We start from the raw sequence: 25,372 nt of genomic DNA, 5'->3' as shown, positions 1-25,372 counted from the left end.
TTCAAATTTCATTAAAATTGGACGGATAAAAATCCTGCAATTATTATTTAATACATTCTACATAGGCTGGAGGAAAACAAGAGAATGCATATGGTGTACTGTTGATTCTGACTGTTACATAAAATTTCTCTTATGCAAGTAGAATACACTTGAGTAGTCAGGGCTCGACCCTTTGTTTTTTGTTTGGCTAATACTTTCGATGATACATGCATGTGTTTTGGGGAACTCAGCCGGGTACTGTTTATTTTGCTTCAACGTAAATATTCCCGGATATCGGCGTCACGAAACGTACTCCGTCTTATTTTCATTTCCTTATTCGACCCCGCACACAGTCATTAGCACAGCTTCGTGCCCAAGTGCCATTGGTTACCGGTGAGCCGTTATAAATACAGAATTGCCATAATAAGTGTAGATAGGAAGTGACGTCAGCAGCCCGTCTGCAAGGGAAGCGGAAATTAAAGAAAACATTTGATTTTCCAAAGCGAGTTCCGACACTCACTTTGTTTCAATTACTACTCCGGCTGTGATTTATTCCATAGTGCATCTGTAGGATGGCAAAGAGGCAATTAACGATGTTGGCAAGAGGGTCGTTACTCTCTCTCTTCTGATTTTGTCGGGGACTTTGCTGCCCTTTCTTATTCTATGCTGCCTTCCACGTCACGGAGCAAGTTAACTTCATTAAATTGTTGCTCACTGCCTCTTTAATGGTAAACAAACTGAACAGTAAGCTTTTCACGATAATAATTCGATTTATTTTCCAATATATCGTACAGGAAGACCAAAATAATTGACAATATACGAATAAAGTTGAATGATCGAGGTTTCCTCAAATAGCTGGTTGGGCACAAAGGGACTACCATTTCGATGCTAAAAATTACAATCGGAATTCATTGAACTGTAGTTTAAATAAATAAATAAAAAACCAGGAAAAATGCAAGATTACAAATATGACATCTAATCACAAGGCACATATACATATTATTAAATATTTTAAATAATTTTGTTGATCGTTGGTAATGATCAAAACTTTTAGTCAACAAAACAAAATCGATACCTTTGAAAAGATCAGATTTCAAAAAATGAAAGATGCAAGTTCATCAACGAACAAATAAGAGCATTTAAATACTAGGCGTAACGTAGCCGAGTAGTCAGCAGAGGAATACAGTCGCGGACTCATTTGAGTTGAATGTAGTTCAAGCCCACATAACTGCTAAATATGGTTAATGGATTGAATTATTTCAAAATGGTTAGTTATAAACTTCTCTGACCTATGTGAGCAGTAGCTCCGGATTATAAAGAAACAATTAAAACGAAGAAAACAAAAAAATCAAGCTAGATATTGAGAAGGATTTAGTAAATAAAAGACGAAGATCTTTAGAGATGGCATCAGCTATCCATACATTAGCCTAAGCAGCGTTTCTCTAACCCTTCACTACCGCGTTCCCATTTGAACTTTACACAGTGATACGGGGAAAATAAGTTTTCCATGTATGTGAATACAAAGAAGAAAACGAATTTGATCGAGCACTTACGATGGGATAGGAAAAATCTTAAATAATTCAGCTGATGTTGCTGATGTATTTAACAAGTACTTCTCATAGATCTTTACAGCAGAAAGTCCTTCACAATGAGCAGTATGAAATTAGAGATACGGAAATTACAGAAGATTCTTTATTAGAAAAACTCTCAAGTATAAACACAAGCAACGCCTGTGTAGTTGATGACATATACTCAGTAACATTGAGGAAGACAGCCAGAGACTGCATTGAACCATTAAGGTTAATTTTGAGGACCTTATTGAATTTGGCAGATTCCTTTGGGTTGCAGAAGTGTCAATGTAGCGCAAATAAAAGGAGGGCGAAGTGCTACAAATTCTTGAAGTACCATCAAAGATGTAATTAAAACTGCAAAATTAATTTTACAAAGAAGTAGTTAGCAGAGAAGTGAAGAAAAACTGTTCTTAATCTCTCCTATATATAAGTTAATAATGAGCTAAGAAGTCAGTATATAAGTTAGATTCAGATCTTTACCCGTAGCGAATTCTAAAAGGGTATATACTAATAAAAATAAGGCTGTTGCTTAACCATAACACTTAGAAACAGATATAGTATTAGTATTAGTATTAGTAACGGCCGTATGGTGCAAGAAAGCCTATGGCTTATGCTGCACCAGCCAAAAAAAAAAAAAAAAAAAAAAATCCGAACAAAACAATGATAAAAACAAAAAATAAATAAATAACTAATTAATAATAATTAATAAATAAAAAAAAATAATAATAAAATAAAAAATAAATAAAAAGGAAATGAATCCTATCATCCTATGCGCTTCCCTACCCGAAAGTACTATCCAGATGACCTTTGAATTTCCCCAAACTGTCGGCCTCTACCACCCATGAAGGCAACTTATTCCAGTAATTTATAACTCGCTGGCTAAAATAAAACTTCCTGCAGTCCAATCTAAACATTTCCCCCCGTAACTTGAATTTATGTCCCCTAGTTCTAGCATCATTTATAATCTTGAAAATTTCGTCCTCATTCATTTTACTGATGCCTCTCAGAGCCTTAAACACCTCAATCAAATCTCCTCTACGGTGTCTAGTTTCCAAACTCTGCAACCCACATATTCGAAGTCTTTCTTCATAAGGACGCCCTTTTGCTGATCTCACCAGGCGAGTTACCCTTCGTTGCACCCTTTCAAGAAGCTCGATGTCTTTCTTTAGGTGCGGTCTCCATACTTGAACACAGTATTCCAAGTGTGGTCTAACATAAGCCTTATATAATGGGATTATCACGTCCCTATCTCTACTTGCAAAAGTTCGATAGATCATCGATAGGACACCATGGGCCTTCCTTGAAACCTGTTTACAATGCTCAGAGAATTTCATGTCTGACCGTATCGTAACACCCAAGTCCCTTTCCTCCAGTACTGGGTTTAGTTGAACTCCACCAAGTGAATACGTTATTTTGGGATTACTGTTTCCCAGGTGTAATACCTTACACTTTGTTGGATTAAAGCACAGCTGCTATTTTTCTGACCATTCCTGAAGTCTATCTAGGTCTCTCTGAAGAAGCTCAGCTTGACAGTGATCATTAACTACTCTACCAATTTTAACGTCATCTGCAAATTTAGACATCACGCCCTCTATCCCTTCATCAATGTCGTTTATGAAAATTAAAAACAACAGTGGCCCTAATACTGATCCTTGGGGAACCCCACTTCTTACATCAACCCAATCTGAGGAATAGCCATTTATCACAACCCTCTGCCTCCTGCCCTGAAGCCATCCTTCTATCCATCTAAGGATTTTCCCAGTGATTCCAACCTGTTCCAGCTTATAAAGCAACCGCTCATGTGGGACTGAGTCAAAAGCTTTGCTGAAATCTAAATAAACAATGTCGAAATTATTCCCTAAATCCAGCTCGAGAGTGACCCTTTCGAAATAGCGAACCAGATTTGTTAAACATGATTTTCCCTCTACAAAACCATGCTGAGTATCCTTGAGAATTTCAAGTCGATCCAAATGATCCTGAATTCCACCCTTGATCATTGCCTCCATGATTTTCCCTACTACTGAAGTCAGACTGACAGGTCGATAATTTCCCACTTCACTCTTAGAGCCACCTCTATATACTAGGATACACAGCAGTAAGTGTACAACAGGATATACAGCATAATATCAAACGATTGCATGTCCAATTTCTAAACAGATAGATTTCATTTATTTACAAATTAAGCTGAAGAAACTGTTTGGAAGAAAAATCTCTCCTTCCCTCAGCTCTCTTCCACAGTTTATTTACAGTTCCTCCCTTTAAATGGACTGCTGACCTCATTTTGATTATATTTTAACACTCAAGCAAAGGCATGCATATGAAATTATCAGTTAATTATTTAAAATAAGACGAACATCGAGTTTTACACTGATAATTAGGCGAGGATATTGTGATTAATTATTATAAAGCTGACTCCTGCAAGTTGAATGTTTCTGACGCTCGAATATCACCTAATCTACTATTAAAAATGAAATTTATCGCAGAATTTATACGAATAATAAATTTTGATTTTTTTTTTCAGCAATGGCGCAATGTGAGAAGTCATAATTGATATTGATATATTTAATAGATATCTAATATTCTGAATTTAAAGAGTCTTATCTTAAAACTATTTGACACATTTCTTTTCCTCTAGGTTTTGGACTGCTGGAGTCTGGGTGCGTTAACAGGAAGAACGAAGTAAACATCATGGTAAAGAATGCTGTGGACGTTGTATTTGGAGGTCTCGGCTACTGGATGTTCGGTTACGGAATTAGCTTTGGAACGGATGCTGGAAGTAATCCTTTCATTGGCTTTGGTTCCTTCTTACTGGATGCGAAGGAGAGCGAGATGGGAGTTGTATTTGCCACTTACATCTTTCAGCTGTCCTTTGCCACCACTGCCACAACTATTGTGTCTGGAGCCATGGCAGAGAGGTGTAACTTCATTGCGTACTGCTTCTTCTCTTTCTTCAACACAATTGTCTTCTGCATCCCGGCAGGCTGGGTCTGGGGAGATCATGGCTTTCTACGAAGTCTCAAAGTGGTAGATATAGCTGGATGCTCTGCAGTCCATCTAGTAGGTGGGTCCTCTGCACTCATTGCAGCCATGATGCTTAAACCAAGAACAGGACGCTATGATAATGGTATAGATCCGCCACCAATGGGTTCACCAACAAATGCCTTAGTAGGGATGTTTATGCTGTGGTAAGTGACTCCATTAGCTCTTCTGGCACCTACAGTTATCTCTTACCATTATTATTAAAATCACGAACTTCTAATTCCTCTCACTGGATTTTAATTTTGTATTACATTTTAGTTTTACATTTTGTTGACCTGAAGCCATTCTAGAACTTTGTGAACTCCAACTCCACAAAGGGCAGCATCCACTTTCAGCGATCTAGTTATGAAAAATGCATTACAGGATCCCAACTAACTTCAGATGCATTTTTCGACTATTTTGCTTCTGGATTATGCAATAATAATATTAATTGAGCTGACAGGACCGGACTAAGGTATTCCCGCGTCCCGAGCAGAACGATTATTTTGGCGTCCCTTTGCATATCCTAGAAATCTGCGTAAGGTTTTGTAAAAAAATCCTTCCCTTGCTTTTCAGCTTCTGGCGTCTCGAGTGTCTGTCCTGTTAGCCCGTGTCTTAATCCGGCACTGATCTGATTCAGCGTGCATCCATCCCAATTTACATCTCTTCAAGAAAATTTTCGTCCAATAAAAATAATTGTGCCGTAGGCATTGACTAAATTCCACTAATTTTTAAGGGAAAAACAAACATCGCATAATGCATCCTTTGTTCCACCTCCTCAGTCACTCGCTTCAATCTGGTGCCTATCCCAATTACTTTAAACAGGTATATGCAATCAGTCCTCAAAAATGGATCAAAAGATCTGGTAAGCAATTACACGCCAATCCCAGAAACAGCACAGCAAAGATTTCTGCTTACTATAACTGGCAATATGTTAACTAGTGGATAAAGGCTTACAGCGTGAAGTAATGGATTCGTGGATAGTGCAAAAGCATTTCTAAAAGCATCACACGAGGTCTAATTATCAGAAAACTCCAGATCCCTCTAATAAATTGGATATAAAGTTACATATTCCGCCGGAGTCATAATAATGGATAACACCAAAATATTCTCCATTCTCTGCTAATAGTAGCAGCATCTGTTCAGTTTCATTAAAGAAACTGAAGAGAAATGAATAACCAAATAAATTGATGAATACGCTCGCATAAGCCAATGGAACAGCATACGAACAGTGATGTTTTCCGACGATGTGAAGTGAAACGAATAAGAAAACCTTTAGACGCTGCGAATTTCCAGCATTCCCTCACAAAACTATCAGTGGATAATAGAGAATAAATTCTCAATAACACTGCCAGGCACTCTAGATCCAGTTCCCTTTTCAAGCAATACAGAATTTTGCGACGAGCCTCTTCAAGCGAAGAAGAACAATGTACAGAACTCTACCGACCGTTGTTGGAGGAATGACATCAGCATCGGCACAGACAGTTTTTTCCCCTACTTCCCGTCCTGTGCGGGATGAAACACTTTTTTTTTTAACACCACGGGAACTTTTTTCTTTCTTCCTCTGGAGTGGGTCCCCCCCCCCCGAGAGGAATCTAGCCCGCCTTTTAGCAACATCAGGTAGGCCAGAGTTAGAATTGAGACAGTACAAGCCCTATTGGAACTGGCTCACTTTCCCCTGGTGTGGTGGAGGAGTACCCAGAATCATCTCTCCAGTTGAGTGATGCTTCTGGATAGCCAAACGGCCAGAACAGAACACAAACATACATTACCCGCATATCTGGCCCTTTTGTAGTGATACTGTTCTTCATACAGATAAGAGGCGAAGTTGAACTAACGTTCTAGGAGCCGCCCTTTACAAAAACATGTCCACACACAGACGTCCCCCTCTTCCATCCTGCGCAGCAAAAAAGACTTCATTGGAACGTAGACTAGAATACGTAAGGGATTTAGGCGTGATTTTCTTAAGGAACTGCAAATTGGACAGACATTTCTTATTCTACCCCCTAGTCTGACCTGCAGGTTGATATGCGCTTCATCAAGAGAAACAATCATTTCATGTGATTTGCGCAGTTTCCGGTATTGCTTCGCAAAGTCAGTATACTTTTGTATCTCAACCAGGCAAACACACACAAATGGTGCAACATAATTTTATTAAATATCTCTGTAGCATAATTTTCCTCTTTCACCATTCTACCCATTAAAAATCTTTGTATGTCAAACTAAAACTACTTGGCATAAAGACGACTCAAGCTAACCTCGGACTTCATAAAATATGTGGGAAATATTCATACCAAAGGAAACCAAATCGCCGCTCTATGACAAATATGAGTAGGAAAAAAGTCATGCTTCAAATAATACTTTTATTTACAGTAAATTACAAAAGAACTTCACGAATATCAAATTATTTTAGTATCAGTTGAGTTTTCAAGAAATTTCCGCACTGTTTCTAACGCTTACTCAGAAATAATTATATAGAAAAAAAAAAAAAATATATATATATATATATATATTTATATATGTACACACACAGCCGTCTTTTGCTTTGAACACACACACACACACACAAAATTCACAGAAACAATAATTGTCTTCATTAATGCGACTTTTCACTACAGGCAAAATAACAGTTTCGCTCCAAGAATATCTGTTATCTAACTTTTTAAATTACATCGTATTTCAAACAGCTCATTCAACTCATTTTTCTTCCCTTTTTCATTTCCAGTATTTTCCCTGCCATTTTACAATAGAGTGAACGATGATATTGTCATAGGATTCTAGTTTATTTATTGATAAAATCGCACCAAATATAGTTAAAACGACGCCATTAATTGTTGTTTTGAATTTGCAATGGCTCGCCATACGTTTTGATATATTGATGAGTACTGGATAATCTCAATGAATTTGAATGGGCTTTTCTTGTTGCCTCCATCGATCTAAGAATCATTTCTAGGTTTAGGAGTTTGGCAGCCTTCATTGAAGCGCCTTACAGTAAATATTTAATACAGTTCTTCTCCCACAAGGCATTCACACATTCATCTGTCTTTGCTATGCTCTGACGGCTGCAATAACACCATGCTATTCCATTTTAAAATGGACTTTGTTTCTTAGGGAACAGCTTCAAGCTTTTTACCTTGGCAGCGAAGAATAAGATGACAACTAACAAACACTCAAATTTGCCAATATAAGAATCATTTCTTTTTATAATGAACACAAAAGCTAATTTCTTTATCGAAGGGAATAAATTTTTTAGCCTTAGTGGACAAATACCGAAAAAATCCTATATATACTGATTACAATGCAAACAACAGTTTTTTTCGATACTTCCGACAGCTTTTCAGTGGGAAAGGACCTCATAATTGCCACTATGCGACTGTCACACAGTTGATAACCAGAAACAAAGCCATAAGCTAGGCTTCACATTGAGACACTTCAGAATCAGTTTTCAAAAATGGAAAGTATTTATCTGTATGCACGTCTTCCCTATTGTTTACAGGCTGATTCAATACAGATTTACAAAGCGAAATAAAACACCTGCTTCAGGATATCCTAGGGTATCCTGAAGAGTTAGAACTCATTACCTGAAAGAAAAATATTAAGCTCATGAACACCTTATCTTATAATGATCTGTTAGTTTGTGAATGACGATTAGAATTACATTCTACAATGACTTGTAGAATATTAATGTTATCTGTAAAGAGATGATAATTTTTTTCTTTTAATAATATACATTGAGACAGCTTCACATTAGGAACATCTACCTGGTACCTGGTTGTACCACCTTTAGAGGGCAGCACAGCAAGTACACCAAAAGTTGTTGAAGGGTGTTCACAGGCATGCCAACCGCACTACATCCAAAAGTTGCTGGACATTCAATGGTACTGGATGCAGACACCGAATGTCTCGTTCCTAGATGTACCACAGATATTCCATGGGTGACATTCGCCTGATCTCAATCCACAGATCACTGAGGTCATGCGAGTTTGCCACCTATAGGACTGAGAAGTCGCAGAAATTGTCTAACAAGTCCAATACTGTTACAGCCTTTCGACATGGAGCATTGTTTTGTTGAAGATGCTTGATAGACTGGAAGATGTTCACCACAACGGGTACACATCTTCAGAAGTCGTGCACTCGGAATGGTAGTAGGTTAAGATAGCTTTGTGTTGGGGTCATATTAAAATGGGTCATGCCATCCGCGTATGATATTGCGCGATCAGTTGCTCCATTATATATTCAGTTCTGCTGAATACCATGCTGTATTCTCCTTTTACTCCTCTAGTCAAGAACGTGTGGCTGGCCTGTATGGGCCCGCTGGTTGGTACTTCTTCCACGGTTGGTTCATTCTTGACACACACGAGACAAGGCTGTATGGGAAATTTGGACGAAGTCAGCGTGTCCAAAACCTTCGCTGCTCTTAATCTCGCTCGAACGATCAATTCTTTGCGCGGAACATTGCTCTAATATAGAGCAAGTACCAGGTGGCAGGGGCAAACCATAAAGTTATGGTCGAGGTGTTCCTGATGTAAAGCAATAGCCGTGTACAAAAGAAACTTTTCTCGAAATGTTTTAAAATCCATATCATTCGTTTGTTTCGATCTAAACCATGTTTACCTTTAATTTTTCGTGACTATTCAAATGATTTCCTCTTTTAGTTATATTCTTTCTTTATGTTTTTCAGGTGGGGATGGCTAGGCTTTAATTGCGGAAGCACATTTGGCGTCTCAGGCCATAAGTGGAAGTATGCAGCAAGGTATTATGAACTTATCATTCTTCTTAGATTAAGTCGAAAGTAAGTTTTCTACTTTCTATTTTTATTCCGGTCATTCTTGAATATGCAGGATGACAGAAATAAAAAGTCACAGATGAGAAGCGTAGAAGCAAAAGACCAAAACTGAAAAAAAAAAGGAAAACAACAACAAAAATGATAATACGGCTGTAGGTTTTTTTTTTTTTTTTCTTTCCTCAAATTTATTTAGAACTAGAATACATAATTTCGTTAAAAGTAGTATGAACCTTTGCAATACCAAGTATCAGGTAAGCAAAATTAGGAGGCTACAAAATTCATTTGAAGTTAATAATATTTGTATCAAATAAAAATTTGGTACAATCATAATATTTGGCACAAAAGGCACAAGAATAGGAAAAAGGGTTCCATTTGCTGTCAGCTGTAGTTAAGAGTGCGTTAACTGCCGGGTACCATCTATTTAAATCGGAAATGTCTCTTGATGACATTAACACTAAAAGATACGATTTGGTAGCATCTGTTTTCTAAGGTGGGAGCGAGCACACGCACAACTGAGCATAAATTGATCTCAGATCGCTTCACGAAATTCCTCGCAGAATTTTTGATTTTTCTGCTCACAAGCAGCCAAACCAGCTAATATATCCGCACAGTTATATGCAGATTAGATTAGGCAGTGGTGTGCTGACGACATGGAGAGCGGAGAATTTCATTTGGGTGACTAACACTGGGGAGGATCCAAACGAAAAGTTGTAATTGCCTGTACATAAGACCGGTTAGGAACAGTTCACGTACAAATTATGGTGCCAATCTCTCTGTCCTCCCCGTCTCAAGATTAGGCTATTTACACAATAAACCATGCTTAGTGTCAACAAATACAATTATTCGTCGGCAAACTGAAATTGCACCCGAAGACTGCAGCTGTTGTCACTAAGAATCAACTCCTAGAGGACAAGAGAACAAAATGTAAACTGTGGGAAATGTGTGCAGCGAACATTCAGATTTTTGTTTCATTCGCTTAGTTTTATTTTCTTGTTTTCAATTCAATTTGCTACACAACAAAGCATCGTATTGAGGAAGTTGTTCGATCTTATTTGTTGACTTGACATATTTACATTGGCGAGTCGCTTACAATATTCACGGAGGTAACTAAGGCCCAGAGGAGTCGCTATATTATGTCTGAGGATCGCGAATTGTATTCTGTGGTCGTCTTGCATTCTCCACGAAAGAATGCGCGTAATTTCCATGATGAATTCCACCTTTTTAGCCGATAGAAGGATGCTCTGCATTATGGTACAGCTGGCGCACTTAAAATTTGCACTTTCAAGACCGCTTATAAATAGAAGGAAAAGAAGTGTATTCTCAGCTGTCGCCCTAATTTTCTTAGACTCAAAGGCGCCTCCGTAGCCAGGTGGGAAGGAGCAGCAGTGCGTAGCACACGCTTCTTGATTAGACCGGGGTTCGAGCCCGTCACCACCAAATACAGAGGATGCGGAAAGGTCAGGGAATGACCATCGCATATCCCGGAGCAATATGGCCTTAGTTGCTAATGCTCCTAAAAACCAAATAACAAACAAACAAATCTTAAACTCAACTCTTAGTAAACTTGCGAGCAACATTAGAAATGCGAAATGCCTTTTTATAAAGTCGTATAAAGTATAAAGTTGAGACTGGACATGAATTCCTGCAAATGGAAATGATAAACTGTTGGGAAAACCATGACATTTAAACATGCAGAAAAAATGGGACATTTATGCATCCCGAAAATGAAATTTCGGAACACGGGATAAAAAAATTAAAAACCAGGGCAAATCTTATAAAACTAAGAGGTCTGGTCACCATAAGGTAGGAATATGATTGGCTTAAACAATGTACAATGAGCGTAATACGATAATTTTTGAACTCTGATAATTTCCAGAGATAAAACAAAATATTAGTACAGTCCTATTCTTAACATAGCGGGCCAAAAAATCGAAGTTGTTCCTTAAAGAACAAAACTACAGAACAAATTTTTTACGGAATGAAAAACCGAGTTATTGGAGAAATCCCCTTCGATTTCCCTTGAAACCAACTGACTTTGCTGCCATATGAAAAGACGTAATAATACGTTCCTACCCCACAGATAACAAATACTGTTTATATTCTTGTCACGTTAACACGACTACAATCAGTTACTGTACTCAGCAGCCATGTGGGCTTGAACCACAGTCAACTCAAACGCTTGTACTACTACTACTACACTACTCGGCAACGTCAGGCTGACAAATGAAATCGAACTCAGGGTCACATGCAAGAAAAATGATATAATATGAGGTAATGTTGAAGACTAAATGCACAAGGCATAATATATTATCATTATCTTCACCATTTGACATCTCTCATATTGTGGAATTAACTTCGCAACTGTGATGGCATGTCTACATTACCAGGGTACCTGCCCGCCCACTGATCAGTGAGCCAACAAGCTCCGAAACGCGTCTGGGTGGTGGTGCCCACTGAGAATAAATAACAGTAGTCTCCTCTACTAGAGAAGCGTTATTTATTCCAAGTAGTGCAATACCTGGTATCTCGTTGTGAAGGTAGCCACAATATGAGATAAAATCTAAACGATGCCGTTACACTACGTATGTAGTTAAACTTATGGGTAAATTATCATGTATTCATGACGATATTATATAATATGAGGTAACAGATGTCTAATAGAGTACATTTTTGTAAACCGATAATTGAACCAAAAGCGCGCTCTCGCTCTCTTTCCTCAAGTAGCATGTATAATGGTCTGCTCCAGAGGTGTTGTGTACGCACGCCACCTGCAACTGAGACAACTAGCTAATCAACCACAATGCACTGGAAAGTGGAACGTGTGGAGCGAGGCAGAGTGGAAATAAATTGCGTGTATTTTCTAGCTGGTTTGCCAGCTTGTAGAATGAAAATCCGGAATTTCTGAGAAATAAAAATTATGCAGTTCTCATCCACACATACTGATTCGGCCACAGTGAGGAGAAAATATTAAATAAAATTAATATGAATTCCTCCTGCATTTAAAGGAATTTAAATTTTTTGAATTTAAGGGTCTTTTCCACACATTATGGTACAACATTTCTAACTACTATACTAACCACGCTGCACAAAACCATACCACGCAGTCTAGAACGCCACTACCACATATTTTCCGTGCCTCAAACTAACCCCACATGAACAATTGCGACGCGTATGGTGTCACTGATGAAGCGACTGAATTGTTCAGAGCTGGAAAAAAGGGTGTGTTGGTATGATTTAATTACGATTACCTTTGTATCATGCCTACAATAAACACCGTGTATGACACAAAAATGAGGCAACGGATCCAACATACGTAGTTTATTATAGTACAAGATATTGGCGATAATGGAAATAAATTGGAGAAATTTTTGGGTCCTCATATACACATGAAACGTCAGACAGTTGCGAAATATCTGAACGTTGTTGTGTCCTTCATAGCAAGGTAGTCGAAATGATACATCGCGGTCTATTACTCGTTTGGAGACGACTGGAGAATAAAGGGAATAAAGTTTCCCCCGGTTAGTTATTCCAGGTTAACTCGTACAACTTTCAAATTGGCACGTGAATACACTTCTACAGAGATACACACTACACTGATATAAGCGATGAGAGCTCAGGAACATTTGAAATAATAATTTGATTTTTTTAGACGTATATACTTGTGCAGACAGCTTTGATTCCTCAAAGCTGTCTGCACAAGTATGTGCAGACAGCTTTGAGGAATATTTGGGCGATCTTCCTCCTTCCTGTATGTCAACGGCGAGATCAACTCCATCGAGCTTATGTGATATCCGAATCCACCAATAATAATGCGATATCCGAATCCATCTGACCCTTCGGTTCAAACAATGTCTGTATATCCTTGCTTCATTAAAAGAAGCATGTTTTAAGCCTGAGGCCTTCTGCAGGATTTAAAGCCAGAAGGCTTCTGGTTCGAATGACTTTGCAAATACCTCATAATTTATTTTATTTTATTTTATTAATAGCAAGATACGCAACAGGTAACCATTAACAGTGTATCTGAGATCAGATCAATAAACATAATAACAATAATATGAAATCCAACAGGACGATAAACATTGATATAGATTTAAACAATAAAAGCATATGTACAAAAGAGGATTGTATTAAGTTAAGTTACCGGTAAAACAAGTAATAATTAATCCGTTAGAGAATAGAAAAATATTATTGAAGTTAAGTAGCCCAAAAATCAGTCTTGTGAGTGTCAAAAACGAAAATCTGTCAGAGTTGGATTGAGAACACGCTCCGCCAATGAAAAACTCTTATGTGAAAAACCAGCAAAAGCTGTCGCGTCCCTTAATTTCTTTACTTACGCAATTTGTTTAAATTTAATAAATTATTGCCTCCAATTAATTTTTGTTTGTTTTTTATTTTTAAAATGGGTCCGAAAACAGTAACCGCTGTTTCTTAATTTGTAGGTCAGCTATAGTTACAATAAACTCTTCTGTTGGAGGAGGAATAGCAGCCCTGATATTCAGGTAAGTCAGTTTAAATTCTGATGTAGTTACTGCAGATACTGTTTTTCAGGTCCCTGTGGAAATGTTTGCTTATTTCGCTTATGAGTCAATTTTACATGAAAAATATTTCTTAAGAAACTTTGGCAGAAAGTTTTCTGTTTGTCTTTTATGCTTTAATATGTTATTACTGTATTTAAAAATCCCAGTATTATCTTGGATATTGTTAAAAATTGTATTAAAATAAATTAAAAAATAAATATTTTGTTAATTCAGCCTGTTCTCCTAACCTAAGTCAGTGATTTATGAACTGACTTAGGTTAGGAAATTACAAACTGTGGGGCGCTAAGCAGAATTAACATAACTTAAAATGCGTGAGTGGAGCGTTAGCGTCATCTGAAAAAAAGGTTAAAAAATCCACTGAACACTCAGATTACTTAATTACCAAACAGTGGTAATTCACAATGGACGTAATCATACTTCAGCACTTAAATCTGGAAGCGAGATTTGAGTGAAACAAAACAGTTTTTAAAATCAAAGAATGGCTAGAACCACGCACAAAATAAATATGCAAAATACAAAACCATATTCAGTACCATTTGTTAATTACACCGAACAATAATGAATTTTTTCCCAATAGAAACATGGTGCATTAACAGATTTTAACGCTGATTTTCAATGTGCTGACCATTGTTTCGTAGCACATTCAGTTCACAAGATATTTCATAATTTAGTTTTCACATACTTAAATTTTGGTGTATCTTTTTATATCAGTTGAACTGCTGATTGAGAAGATCTGAAAGCTGGAGTTTTCTAAATCTTGCTCAGTGATCAGTTTGTAAACTAATCTGACTCACCTGTTTCCTGGAACGAATATATAAAACAAAGTTCCTAGACGGGTAAGTCAGTTATAATCGTGTCTGAGTTAACCTTATTAACCCACATACTTACAAACTCGTTCACTTTTCATAGTTTTTGGTGTCAATTGCAGTCGAATGTGCTTTTAAAAAGACAAGTAACTGCGTTCCACCAGATAGCTTTGGTTATTTCGCGGTGATTACACAATTAAATCTCAGTTTATAACTTCCGCGTTAAACCAAGTATATAAGCTTTACTTTGGCTGCAAAATTAGGTGATCGGGACAAGAAGTGGGCTCCTCATAATTGTGCAGCATATGAGTAGCTGAAAGCTTGAAAATCTTTCAAGCTTTCGTGAACATTTATTGGGCAACAACAGACGAGATAACTATAAAATTTTGATTGAAAATTTATTACAAGTCTCTCATAATCTCAGTTGCAAAATCTCAAAAAAATACATCTCCTCTATTTTGACTTTTACTCTAATAACCTTGGACTCATTAGTGATTAATATGGTGAATGTTTCCATAAAAATACTGTTACCATGGGGAAATGTTACCAATGAAAGTCTATTCTCGACATTGAACTTAGGGTCTCCTGATAATTACAAAGAAAAAAAAAAAGCAAAAAAAAAAAACAAAAATTAACTATATGTTTAAGTGGAAATTAACTATACAGATCAGTGATTCCGTTCCTCTTTCTGCAAGGGAAAACACCCAAAACAATCCAGGAACAACTGGTCGCTGTTTATGGAGAAAACCTCCCAGGTTAGAGCGTTGTTGCATTTTGGTATAAACAATTCAAATAAACAATTCAATTGTGGGACTTCATTATGGCCTCAGTGCATAGTGAAGAAATCCAGGACGCCCCCAGCAACTGCTGGAGGCGTCCTGAAGAAGAGAGTGCTGCAAAAATTGGAGCATTAATCCTGAAAGATCGCTGTATTAGCGTCAAAGAACTAGCTGGAGAGCTCCAAATTATTGTAGGGTCTGTGGAGAACATTATCCATTAACAGTTGCATATAAGTGAAGTATCAGCTAGATGGATTTTCAGACTTCTGACTCATTACCAGAAAAAGGAAAGGGTACAATGTGCACATATATGTTGTCGATGTAACAGGAAAAGCAAGAGTTTTTGTCACGGCAATCACTATGGCCGAAACTTGCATCCATCACTATGATCCCGCAACTAATGTCAAAACAATGGAAGCATGCAGAATCACCACTCCGAAAAAGGCAAAGGTGCAACCAAGTGCTGGAAAGATAATGCTGTAAGTTTTTTTTTTGGATCAGCATTCTATAATACTAACAGATTACCTTCAAAACGGCTGTACCGTAACGGCGAAGTATTATTCCAACCTCCTCCTAAAGCTGTGGTGCATAAAAAATAAAAAGACGGGGAAAGATGTCACATGGTGTGCGCCTGCTCCATGATAATGTCCCTGGGTATTCCTCGCATGCTGCAGCGAGGTGTCCACGAACGTGGATTTGACATATTGCTGCATCTTGCTCATTCCCCCGATCTTGCACCTTCGGCAGACTCTCTGGGGTGCTACTCAGTTTTGTGTTGTTACCAGAAGGTATCGCCGTGGTTTTCTCCTTCCATGTACACTACATACCTTTTGACCGGTCACGAATCACTTAGAGCTACGTTGTATGAAAGACGACTTGAATCGGACCCATTCTGTTCTTGTGGAGCTGAAGAGACATGGAATCATGTGTTATTTTATTGCCGTCATTATGTGGCATACAGACAAATTCTCTTAAATCAAGTTCCTAACTTAGAAGAAAATGTCAGTCTTCTTACTGCTAGTATTTATAACTTCAATGCTTTCCAGAATTTCTCTTCGGCAGTTTTTACTAAAAGAAAGAAGATTCGGACAAATCTATAGTGGTCCAGGTATTTGTGATCTCGACAGTGTAAATTCTTCTGATACTTCTGTGCTGCTTGTGACCCAAATTCTGGGCACCATTTGGGTTTTTTTTTTATTTGTTTGCACAATGAAATTACGACTGTGGTTATTATTCGACAAAACTTAGAAAATAAGATTGTTCATATTAAACGTTTTTAACCACCAACAATGATGAATGATGACACGGAAATATATTGCTTTTAAGGAATGCGAATTTAGCATTAGCAGAGGCATATGATGTAAGAAAGCAAGCTTATACAGCATCAGCCAAAAAAAAAAAAAAAAAACCCTTTCCCATTTCACCAACCATCCATTAACTCCAAAAGTTTGTCTAGTTCTGCCTTGAATTTCTGTCAACTTCCACAACATGGAAATTGGAATATTTAGAAGGGAAAGAGCCAATCAGAGAGCTCAATATTTAAGAGTTAGACTCTGTTTACTATAAAGAATAATTAATTTATGGTTTGTCAAATAAAGTATTTCCTTTGATAGAAAAGGAAATATATTAAGGAGTTGGCATTTTTGAGAAGAATTCTTAATTTCGCATTATTGTCGCATTTACCGCAAAGTGCGAAAAACGCGCTCTGTTTATTGGTTATATAATAATTATATAATAGATTATTATATAATAATTGTAGTATTTTATCTAAGAGATGTGAAACAATTGGCTTGCTGCTATTCCACAATAAAATCCTGTCTGAATTCTTGAGGTTTTTTGTTAAAGGGATGGTTGGTTGTTTTGAAGTATTTTGGCACATCGACAATTAAGATCGCAGTGTGCACCATCTTGAAAGAGTAGTTCTTCATTATAGCCCTTAACACTTGCCATTGAGCTCCACGGACTAATTTTGCAATCTCACTATTGGATAAGAATCAATAGCGAGAATGCAAAATTAGTATTTTTGAAGAAACTGATGAATGGCGCATGAAGAAATATTCCCAAGAAGATGGAATGGTTACTATGTAAGATTATAAATAACGAAGTTCCTGCAATTCTTAGAACATCTATATTTAATTATGGCTTGTTTTGATAATTTCTTAAATTTCTATTCTTTTATTCTCAAAACGGATCATTAATTTGTACTGAGAACACATCAGATAACTATCAATTTCTATAAATGACAAGAGTACACTTTCCAAAAGCCATTTTAGGTGAAGCACAGTAGCCATACTGTAAATGTTTATTAACTTAGATTATTAAATTATAACAAAGAGAAATTCGCAAATAAGAATTACGAATGAATATAACTCATACTTACTTATCATAAAATATGAAGCTCCCAACTTTCAAAACTAAAATATACCGAGACAAAATCGATGCAAACCGTTAAGAATAGGCCTAGCTGAACAGTTGGGATTACCACCTGAGGTAGCGCTGCGGTGATGCGTTCTGATTATTCTTGTCCCATTAGTATCAAGGAAAAATGATGGTAAGAAAGTCAGGATTATTTATCATAAACATTAAAAAGATATCACCTGATTTCATCGAGGTATAACTTAGGCCTTCTTAAATTTACATTATCTCCTTAGTTAACTTACTCAAATCTTTCAGAGCCATAGACACCAAGTTCAATAATAATAATAATAAAAAGTCTCAAGTAGACGTCTGGTCTTGAGACTTTGCAATCCTAAAATTAATTCATATTCTCTCTCTCTCTCTCTCTCTCTCTCTCTCTCTCTCTCTCTCTCTCTCTCTCTCTCTCTCTCTCTCTGTGTAGATACTTCCATCTTACGTACGACAGTCTCATATCTCCATTCTCAATATTACGTTTATAAATTGCGCATAAAAAAAAAAAACAACAAAAAAAATTGAGTTTCTGGAAGATAAATATGTGTGCCCTTTTCTCGCGACCGATAACTACTCTGACAGTGCGAAAAAAAAAAAAAATTCCTCCCATCTTGGCAGGATTCCAACCTAGCCGACTTCCACGTGGTATAGGAGGGCAGCGATCCTAATCATAATTCTTTCTGTCAGTGATGCGAATCTTTTCGCCAAAAATTTACCTTCGCTCTCTTCGACATCTCTGTTTCGAGTGCCCATTTTATTCTTCCCATCTCCAAACATTTTGTACTTTATTCACTATCTCCTGCAGAATTTCCCTAACTCTTTCTTGATATCTTCCCACTGTCCATTATTTTCTGGTATGGATCTTAGCATTTTTCTCGAATCCAATCGAATTATTGTATCCATCCATCCATCCATCCATCCATCCATATTCATAGGGTTTCTGATGGGTGAGGGGTGGGAATCAATAGACCTTTAGCACAACTGGGCCCATTATACAACTCTAGAAAGTAAACTCTTGTTTCTATGGTCAATTTTCCAGAGGAAAAGTGAATCGCGTGTATCCAGTGAAAAGTTTAATGTTTTAAATTCTTCAATGGTGACCTAGTAATCTTATCTCCGAAACTCAGTCCAATAACACTGTTTCGGAGATGAAGGAACTATGCATTCCATCGTCCGAGCCCGATTAACTTAGAAACAAAATGAAAACAGCCTATAAATACTCTTCACGTCCCCAATGGAATGAACCCCTACAAATTCGACCCAGTGATTTAAGATTTTAAGTTGGAGCGGAGCCTCTTTTGAAGAATCAGTAGCGGGGCCCATCTTTCTAGGCACTATATCTAATAGCAATGCTGTACTATCAATGCTAAACTATAAGCTATACTCTCAATACAATGTCTAATATCAATTCTATACAACAGACTGTCATATATCTATATATATATATATATATATATATATATACACACACACAATGGTTTATATTATAACAATGTACAATAATTTTTAAAAATACTGTAATAATATTTAAAAATGTTTAAAACGAATTAAAATTAACAAAATTAAATATTTATAATAAAATTAATTAATTTTAACATATAGTAAGAAGATACTCAAAAATAAAGTAATAATAATTACGAGAGTGTGTGGTTCACAGAATATGCCAGCGGACACTTTAAAAAATAATTTAAAAATTAGTTTAATTTTAAATTAAATTGAATATTTATTTTAAAATATTTATTATTAAACATGAATACTTAAAATACATGTTTTCATCTATAACGTGTACTGTCTCCAATATAATGTAAAATCAAAGAATGGCATTAAAAGGATGAATATTTTAAATTCTTTAAAACGTTTGTGCCTCATTATTATTAAAAATATAATGGCACACAAATTGAATTATGCACGCTGTACTAAAAGTTTTGACGATCCCATCGAAGGGTTAAGGAATTATTTATTTTACCTTACTGACCCCACGAATGGGCAAGGCAATTTCTCCATAACTGTATTGCAGTACAATAATGAATTTTGAATATAGTTGCACAGAGCCCATAAAAACTGGGAGCCGAATGAACACACCTAAAGCTAGTCCTGCTAATGATGGAAACAGAACTTGGGCAATTTTCAATACACGTGAAAAAGCAATAACGCTATCCACCGGGATATCCTGCAGGATGAATCGAACCAGTAAGTACATTTCCAGCTATCGTGGCAATCAGCGAAGCTGTTACACAACAGAGGTCTGCCCTCTATCACAATTTTTTTAGTCGCTGAAAAGACAAATTTTAATTTTTTTTTTAAGGAGAACTGAGGGTCTCTTAAAATCAGAGGGTCTCATCACCTTAGCCGTCTGTCAACTCCTTCCGGTTAGAATTTACAGTCCAAACTATAATGATCTGTAGCAAGACATAACAGTCAATTATAGTTACGAAACGACTTTACTGTTGGTTTTATTGTTCATCAGCCATTGCTCTGATATTTTCAGGACCCGTTAACCTAACCTCTCAATGCATTATTGCATCACAGTACCATTTGTAAAAGCGTGTTATGCAATACTGCCAACAGTGGTAGATAGCTTGGTGATATCAGAGGGAATGGTACAATGTTCTTCCGAGGGTACTGGTCTGTTTGATTCGTCTATAAATAGTATCAAAACTTAACTTCCAAAATTACAAATTAATTCTCCCAATTGACTTTCCATTATTATGACTGGCAACTCGGAAGCCTGCAATGTTGTAAAAGCCTTCAACATTCTAGAACATGATAGCAGAACGCATTTTAATATAAAAGTGAATGAAGGTCACAGCCTGGAGATCGCTGAAGAAGATCTCGATATAATAGAAGAAAGAGTTATATCTGTGGAAGAAGAAAAGGTGAGCTTTTTATTGAGTGCAACCGATGAGATTGAAGATCTTGTTATTTATCTAATATGTCCCGAGGATTACTCAGACAAAGAAGCTGAAATGCATGGAAATATAAGTACCGATGAAGATGTTGACATGGATAGACTAAATGACAGACTTCCACAGAAGTCTAAGAGCAACACGTGTAGTTTAAATTTCCCACAAGCAGGAAATGATTCCATTGAAGATAGTGCTTATCTCTTAACGGAAACCATATTGCTAGATGTCGCTCTCGCTCATTTGGAAGATGACATAACGAACGCTGATGTAAGCACTATTGATATTATTAGCGATCTTACGATTCCTTCCGAGGCATATACGCAAAACCTTGAGAAGACCCTCGAGAACACTAATAAAAACTTAGACGAATTCGAAGATTATCATGACAAGGTTGCTGACGTTTCTCAAGGTTTGCAGTTGGTAAATATGAAAACTAAAATAGAGGAGAAAAATATTAGTAATACTAAAGTTCGAATCGAACCAGATTTAGTTGAAAAAGATGACCATGAACCAATGCAGAGTTCTAGCAGTTCCAAAAATTCAGAAATCAAGAGCAGTAGGAATAAAATATTAGGAATTAAACATCGTGTCGGACACTTAAGCCAAATCTACAATACACGCGAAGCCTACTACTCAAGCGCCAAAGATGCGATTTTAGAATTAGAAAACCGCATTAATCGGTTAACTATGACGTATCATACTTCTGAAGAGAAGACCGGAGACCACGAAATTGATACTCAAGTGAACAGAACAAAGTCTGTTTGTTGCTTGGAAGATAAAAACTGTTCCCAAGAAGATTGTAAGGTGTCTTCTACTAATAGTTTGCCATCAAACTTAGAGAAACATGAAAATATTTTACCACATGTAGAATTCGAAAAGAGACACTTAAACAACATTCATGATACACCTTCAGAGGAATGTTGCGAAAACTCGGAAGATTCTTTCTCAACACATGTAGATTACGAAAACGATACTTTAATTGAAGAAGTTGAAATTCCGAAAATAAACGAAGACAGCTCTGACCTCTCTGACTTCCTTTTAAAATTTTATCGCACTGATGATAACAACAATAATAACAGTGAAGATGAATTTTGTGCTACTAATGAATTTACCGATGTCGACGATGAAATCGAGTGGCTTGATGGATGCATTTTTCTTCAAAAAGAACACCTGGACAGCACTTATGAACATGACTCTCCAGTAGAAGAATGCGAAATTTACGAAACAGACGTTAATTCAAATGAAATATCTAGCCATTCTTCAGAAAACAACGATAACAATTCTGAAAACAGACTTACCATTAGCATGGAAGAGGAAGACGATTTTTCTGAAAATTTGGCCACATTCAGTAATGGAGATGAACAGCTTGAGACCGTGAAACATAACAGTAAGCTAAAGCATCAATCTACTGGTTTTACTAAAATGCTTACCAGCTTGTATGAAATTGATTATTCTGACGACAACGCAGAAAGATTGGGTAAAATGCCGACCAAGGCCGAAAAAATTCGATATTCTGAGATACAACCCGTTATTGAACATGAGAAAATGATCACAGAGGTCCTCTCCGAGACGGATGATGAGAAAGAAATTGCATCTATTGCAGAAATTAATCTCGAAAGAATTGTGAATGAGAACGATGCAATCCAAGCTACAAATACACCTCTCAAACAATTACCAGTAACTAGGAAGCCTGAGAAGCAGATTATCACTATATGTAAGAGTTATCTTAATTCAGAAAACACAATGAGTAAACATTATATAGAAATAAATGCAAAAGTAAGCAACTGTTATACAGATGATATTGAAAATCCACAAGAAGTTAAAACTATGCAAATAAAAGAAACCAATTTTGTATCGAAAGAGGATTTGCCAATCGAAGGAACAGCAATAAGAAAGAAAAAGGGTAAAATTTATCTGAGAGAGCCTCGTAGTTGTGATAATCAGGAATTGTCTCCCAAGAATTTCCACAATGGAGATCATAGAGTAGACAGATTCCTTTCTGTAAACGATATCACCAATCCTTTCTGCAGTTCTGATGCTACATCTGTTTTAGACGAGAGCGACAGAGATGAAATAGATTCTGATGAAACTGAATTGTCTGAAGATCACAGAAGTTATTTTGGCTACCCAGAAATAGTCAAAACTGATAAAGCAGAAGATAATCGTTTGATGATAGAAGCAACAGATATTTCTTCAAAAGAGAAAGAAACTATTAAACAATCAGATTCTCTCCCTTCATTAATTTCAGTTTCATCAAACTGCACCTTAAGCGATAAAGAAGACGAAGATATGGCAAGACTTGAGCAGTACGTCGAACATAGTAAAAAGAAAAGTGAAAAGCTTACCCGCACATCTTTCAGCAATGTCTTAAAAGCCATCACTAAACCTGGAGGCTTATGCCTGAGAGACAAAATCCAAAGGCTTCAGCAGCTCTCCATTCCAAAAGGACTGATTCGTAAAACAGAACAATCCACCTATAGTAATACTGAAAATGAAACAATGGAATCCGATAGGCCCTTATCTGCAGCAAAAAGTAGCGAAAAATCGCCACTGTCTAGTTTAGAAAACGGAAATGAAGAAAATGGAAATGAAGTGAATGCTGATCGAAAACGACCTGTGAAGCCCCCTCGCAAAAACAAAAGGAACAAGATCGTTGAAAGAAAACCAACGTTACCTCTCCCTCCTACTTTTGATGCTAGTAATAATACTAGTTCTGCCGATATCTCCCAAGCTACTCCATCTCCATCTGCCACCAGCTCTGTCAGTCCTGAACCTACCTGTTCAACAACAGAGGCCTTCAATTTTCCTGGCCCATCCAAACCCAAAAGTAGAAAAGCAAAGCTTTTGAAGAAATTGCGAATGGCTCGAGATAAACTGTTCGCTCTTCAGAGGATAACAACTTTCCAAACCTTAAGCTTTTGGGCCCGAAGGCACTCCTACCCACCTCTAACTTGTTTGAGACCTAAACCTGAAGATTGAATATTCCATAATTCAATGACCACAAGTAAGATGTGAAAGTTCTAATAAAAAAAAAAGGTAAAGTGCAACCATTATCAACCCACTGCAGGTGGAAACCTCCTCAACAATTCATGCTGAGTGAAAGTTCTAATATACTTCAGTAAATATTGAAATAGTGTAAAATTGTAAAAAATAAATATAAATATAACGGTGTTTTAATACAGTTTAGTAAATTTTGTGGTAATCGTCAGGCACATGCCACGAATGTTAGAACCAATAAAGTTTATTGATAATTGGGCTAATATAATATGCAAGATTCTGATAAAAACAACAGAAGCATTTTTGTAAGTTTTAAGACATCATATCAGATGTGCTGTTCTAGAGAGCAGAGAGATTAATAGGCCAAAACAAATCGACAAATAAAAAAAATATATATTCTGCAGATTCTTCTTAAAAACTAAAAAGATAAGTCAGAATAAGACTTTATAATAGAGTATACAAATCAAGTGACCAATAAGCGTGCACACATTACAACAACAATACTAATTTCTGAGCTAAAGTGTACAGACTACACCTAATTAGATTTTCTTCTTTCTGTAGAATGCACTATAGACATCTGAATGATTCCGAACGGCGTATGGTTATTAGAAGGATAATGGCAGGAAAATCGCGAGTAGATGTCAGGCTCTTAATCTTGGATTGCTGTTACACCTCCTCTTGACATATTTGAGGAAGTACCAGTATATAATACAGTATTTTTTGTGCTCGTCTGGATATGAAAAATAAAAAAGTTACTGTCATATTAGAGTCACCCTAGAATTCCTTCATCTATCCTTGCGTGTTATGGTAAACTGCGTCTTTTCCCTGGTCGGTCTGATCAAATTGCCAGTTTTGATGGACGATAAATCCAAGTTTCCGGGGGGAGGGTGAACCTTGCTGTCCTCGTCTGAGGCCGACTAACTCAGCCACAGAGTGAAAAAAAGCCCATAATAGTTCCTCGTGTCGTTGACCAGATTCGAACTCCCCTCTTCAACTACTCCGTGTGGAGCAGGATAGTGATTATAATCTCTGGGTAGCCCACGAAAACTTCGCGCACCTGACTATTGAAAAACTATTATATTAGGGCTAGAGCCAACAGCTATCTTATCTGACCACGTGTATTATGTCCATGAATTACGTGCGTTCTCTAGTTGATTTGCCTATTTTGCTGGACGAAAAACGAGAGTTTTTTTTTTTTTTCTGTTGGAGGAGTACCTTGCTAGCCACGCCAGAGATCGACTAACTCAGCCATGGAGTGAAAATAGCCGATAAAAGTTCCTCATATCATCGATTGGATTAGACCCCGGGCCTTTCCACCAGGGGTTGGGGGAAGAAGGTGATCGCAACCACTGTGCTATCCATGCAGACGCACTTGGATATAGCCAAATTGCGAATTAGATGCATTCCGAGAAGTAAATGCAGCTTATATAAAAATGACACTTGCAAAATAAATCAAAATTTTCTATGTTAATTTGTCTTATAGTATTTAGCAGTCACTTAAATTCGAAATATAGAGATTTTTTTTGTGGAAATTCTGTAACGTATCGGCTGTATATATGGAAAGAGTGGTTTGTATTTAAGAA

At 36.9% G+C, this 25,372-nt stretch overlaps 1 protein-coding gene across 1 annotated transcript in view; it reads left to right on the top strand.

The window, feature by feature from the left end:
- The window catches only part of LOC150088327 (putative ammonium transporter 2), an 82,926-nt gene that overhangs the window by 25,013 nt on the left and 32,541 nt on the right, over positions 1–25,372 (top strand). Inside the window, exons 2-4 of the mRNA XM_090370123.1 lie at positions 4,186–4,735; positions 9,250–9,321; positions 13,794–13,853. Of these exons, the coding sequence (XP_090226249.1) occupies positions 4,186–4,735; positions 9,250–9,321; positions 13,794–13,853 (682 nt within the window). The remainder of the gene's footprint in view (positions 1–4,185; positions 4,736–9,249; positions 9,322–13,793; positions 13,854–25,372) is intronic.

Source organism: Mastigoproctus giganteus, chromosome 3 (genome assembly GCF_048544385.1).
Source record: "Mastigoproctus giganteus isolate SK-2022 chromosome 3, ASM4854438v1, whole genome shotgun sequence".
NCBI classification, from domain to species: Eukaryota; Metazoa; Arthropoda; class Arachnida; order Uropygi; family Thelyphonidae; genus Mastigoproctus; species Mastigoproctus giganteus.
Note: the sequence above shows the minus strand (reverse complement) of the source record. Positions and strands in the feature narration are given on the sequence as shown.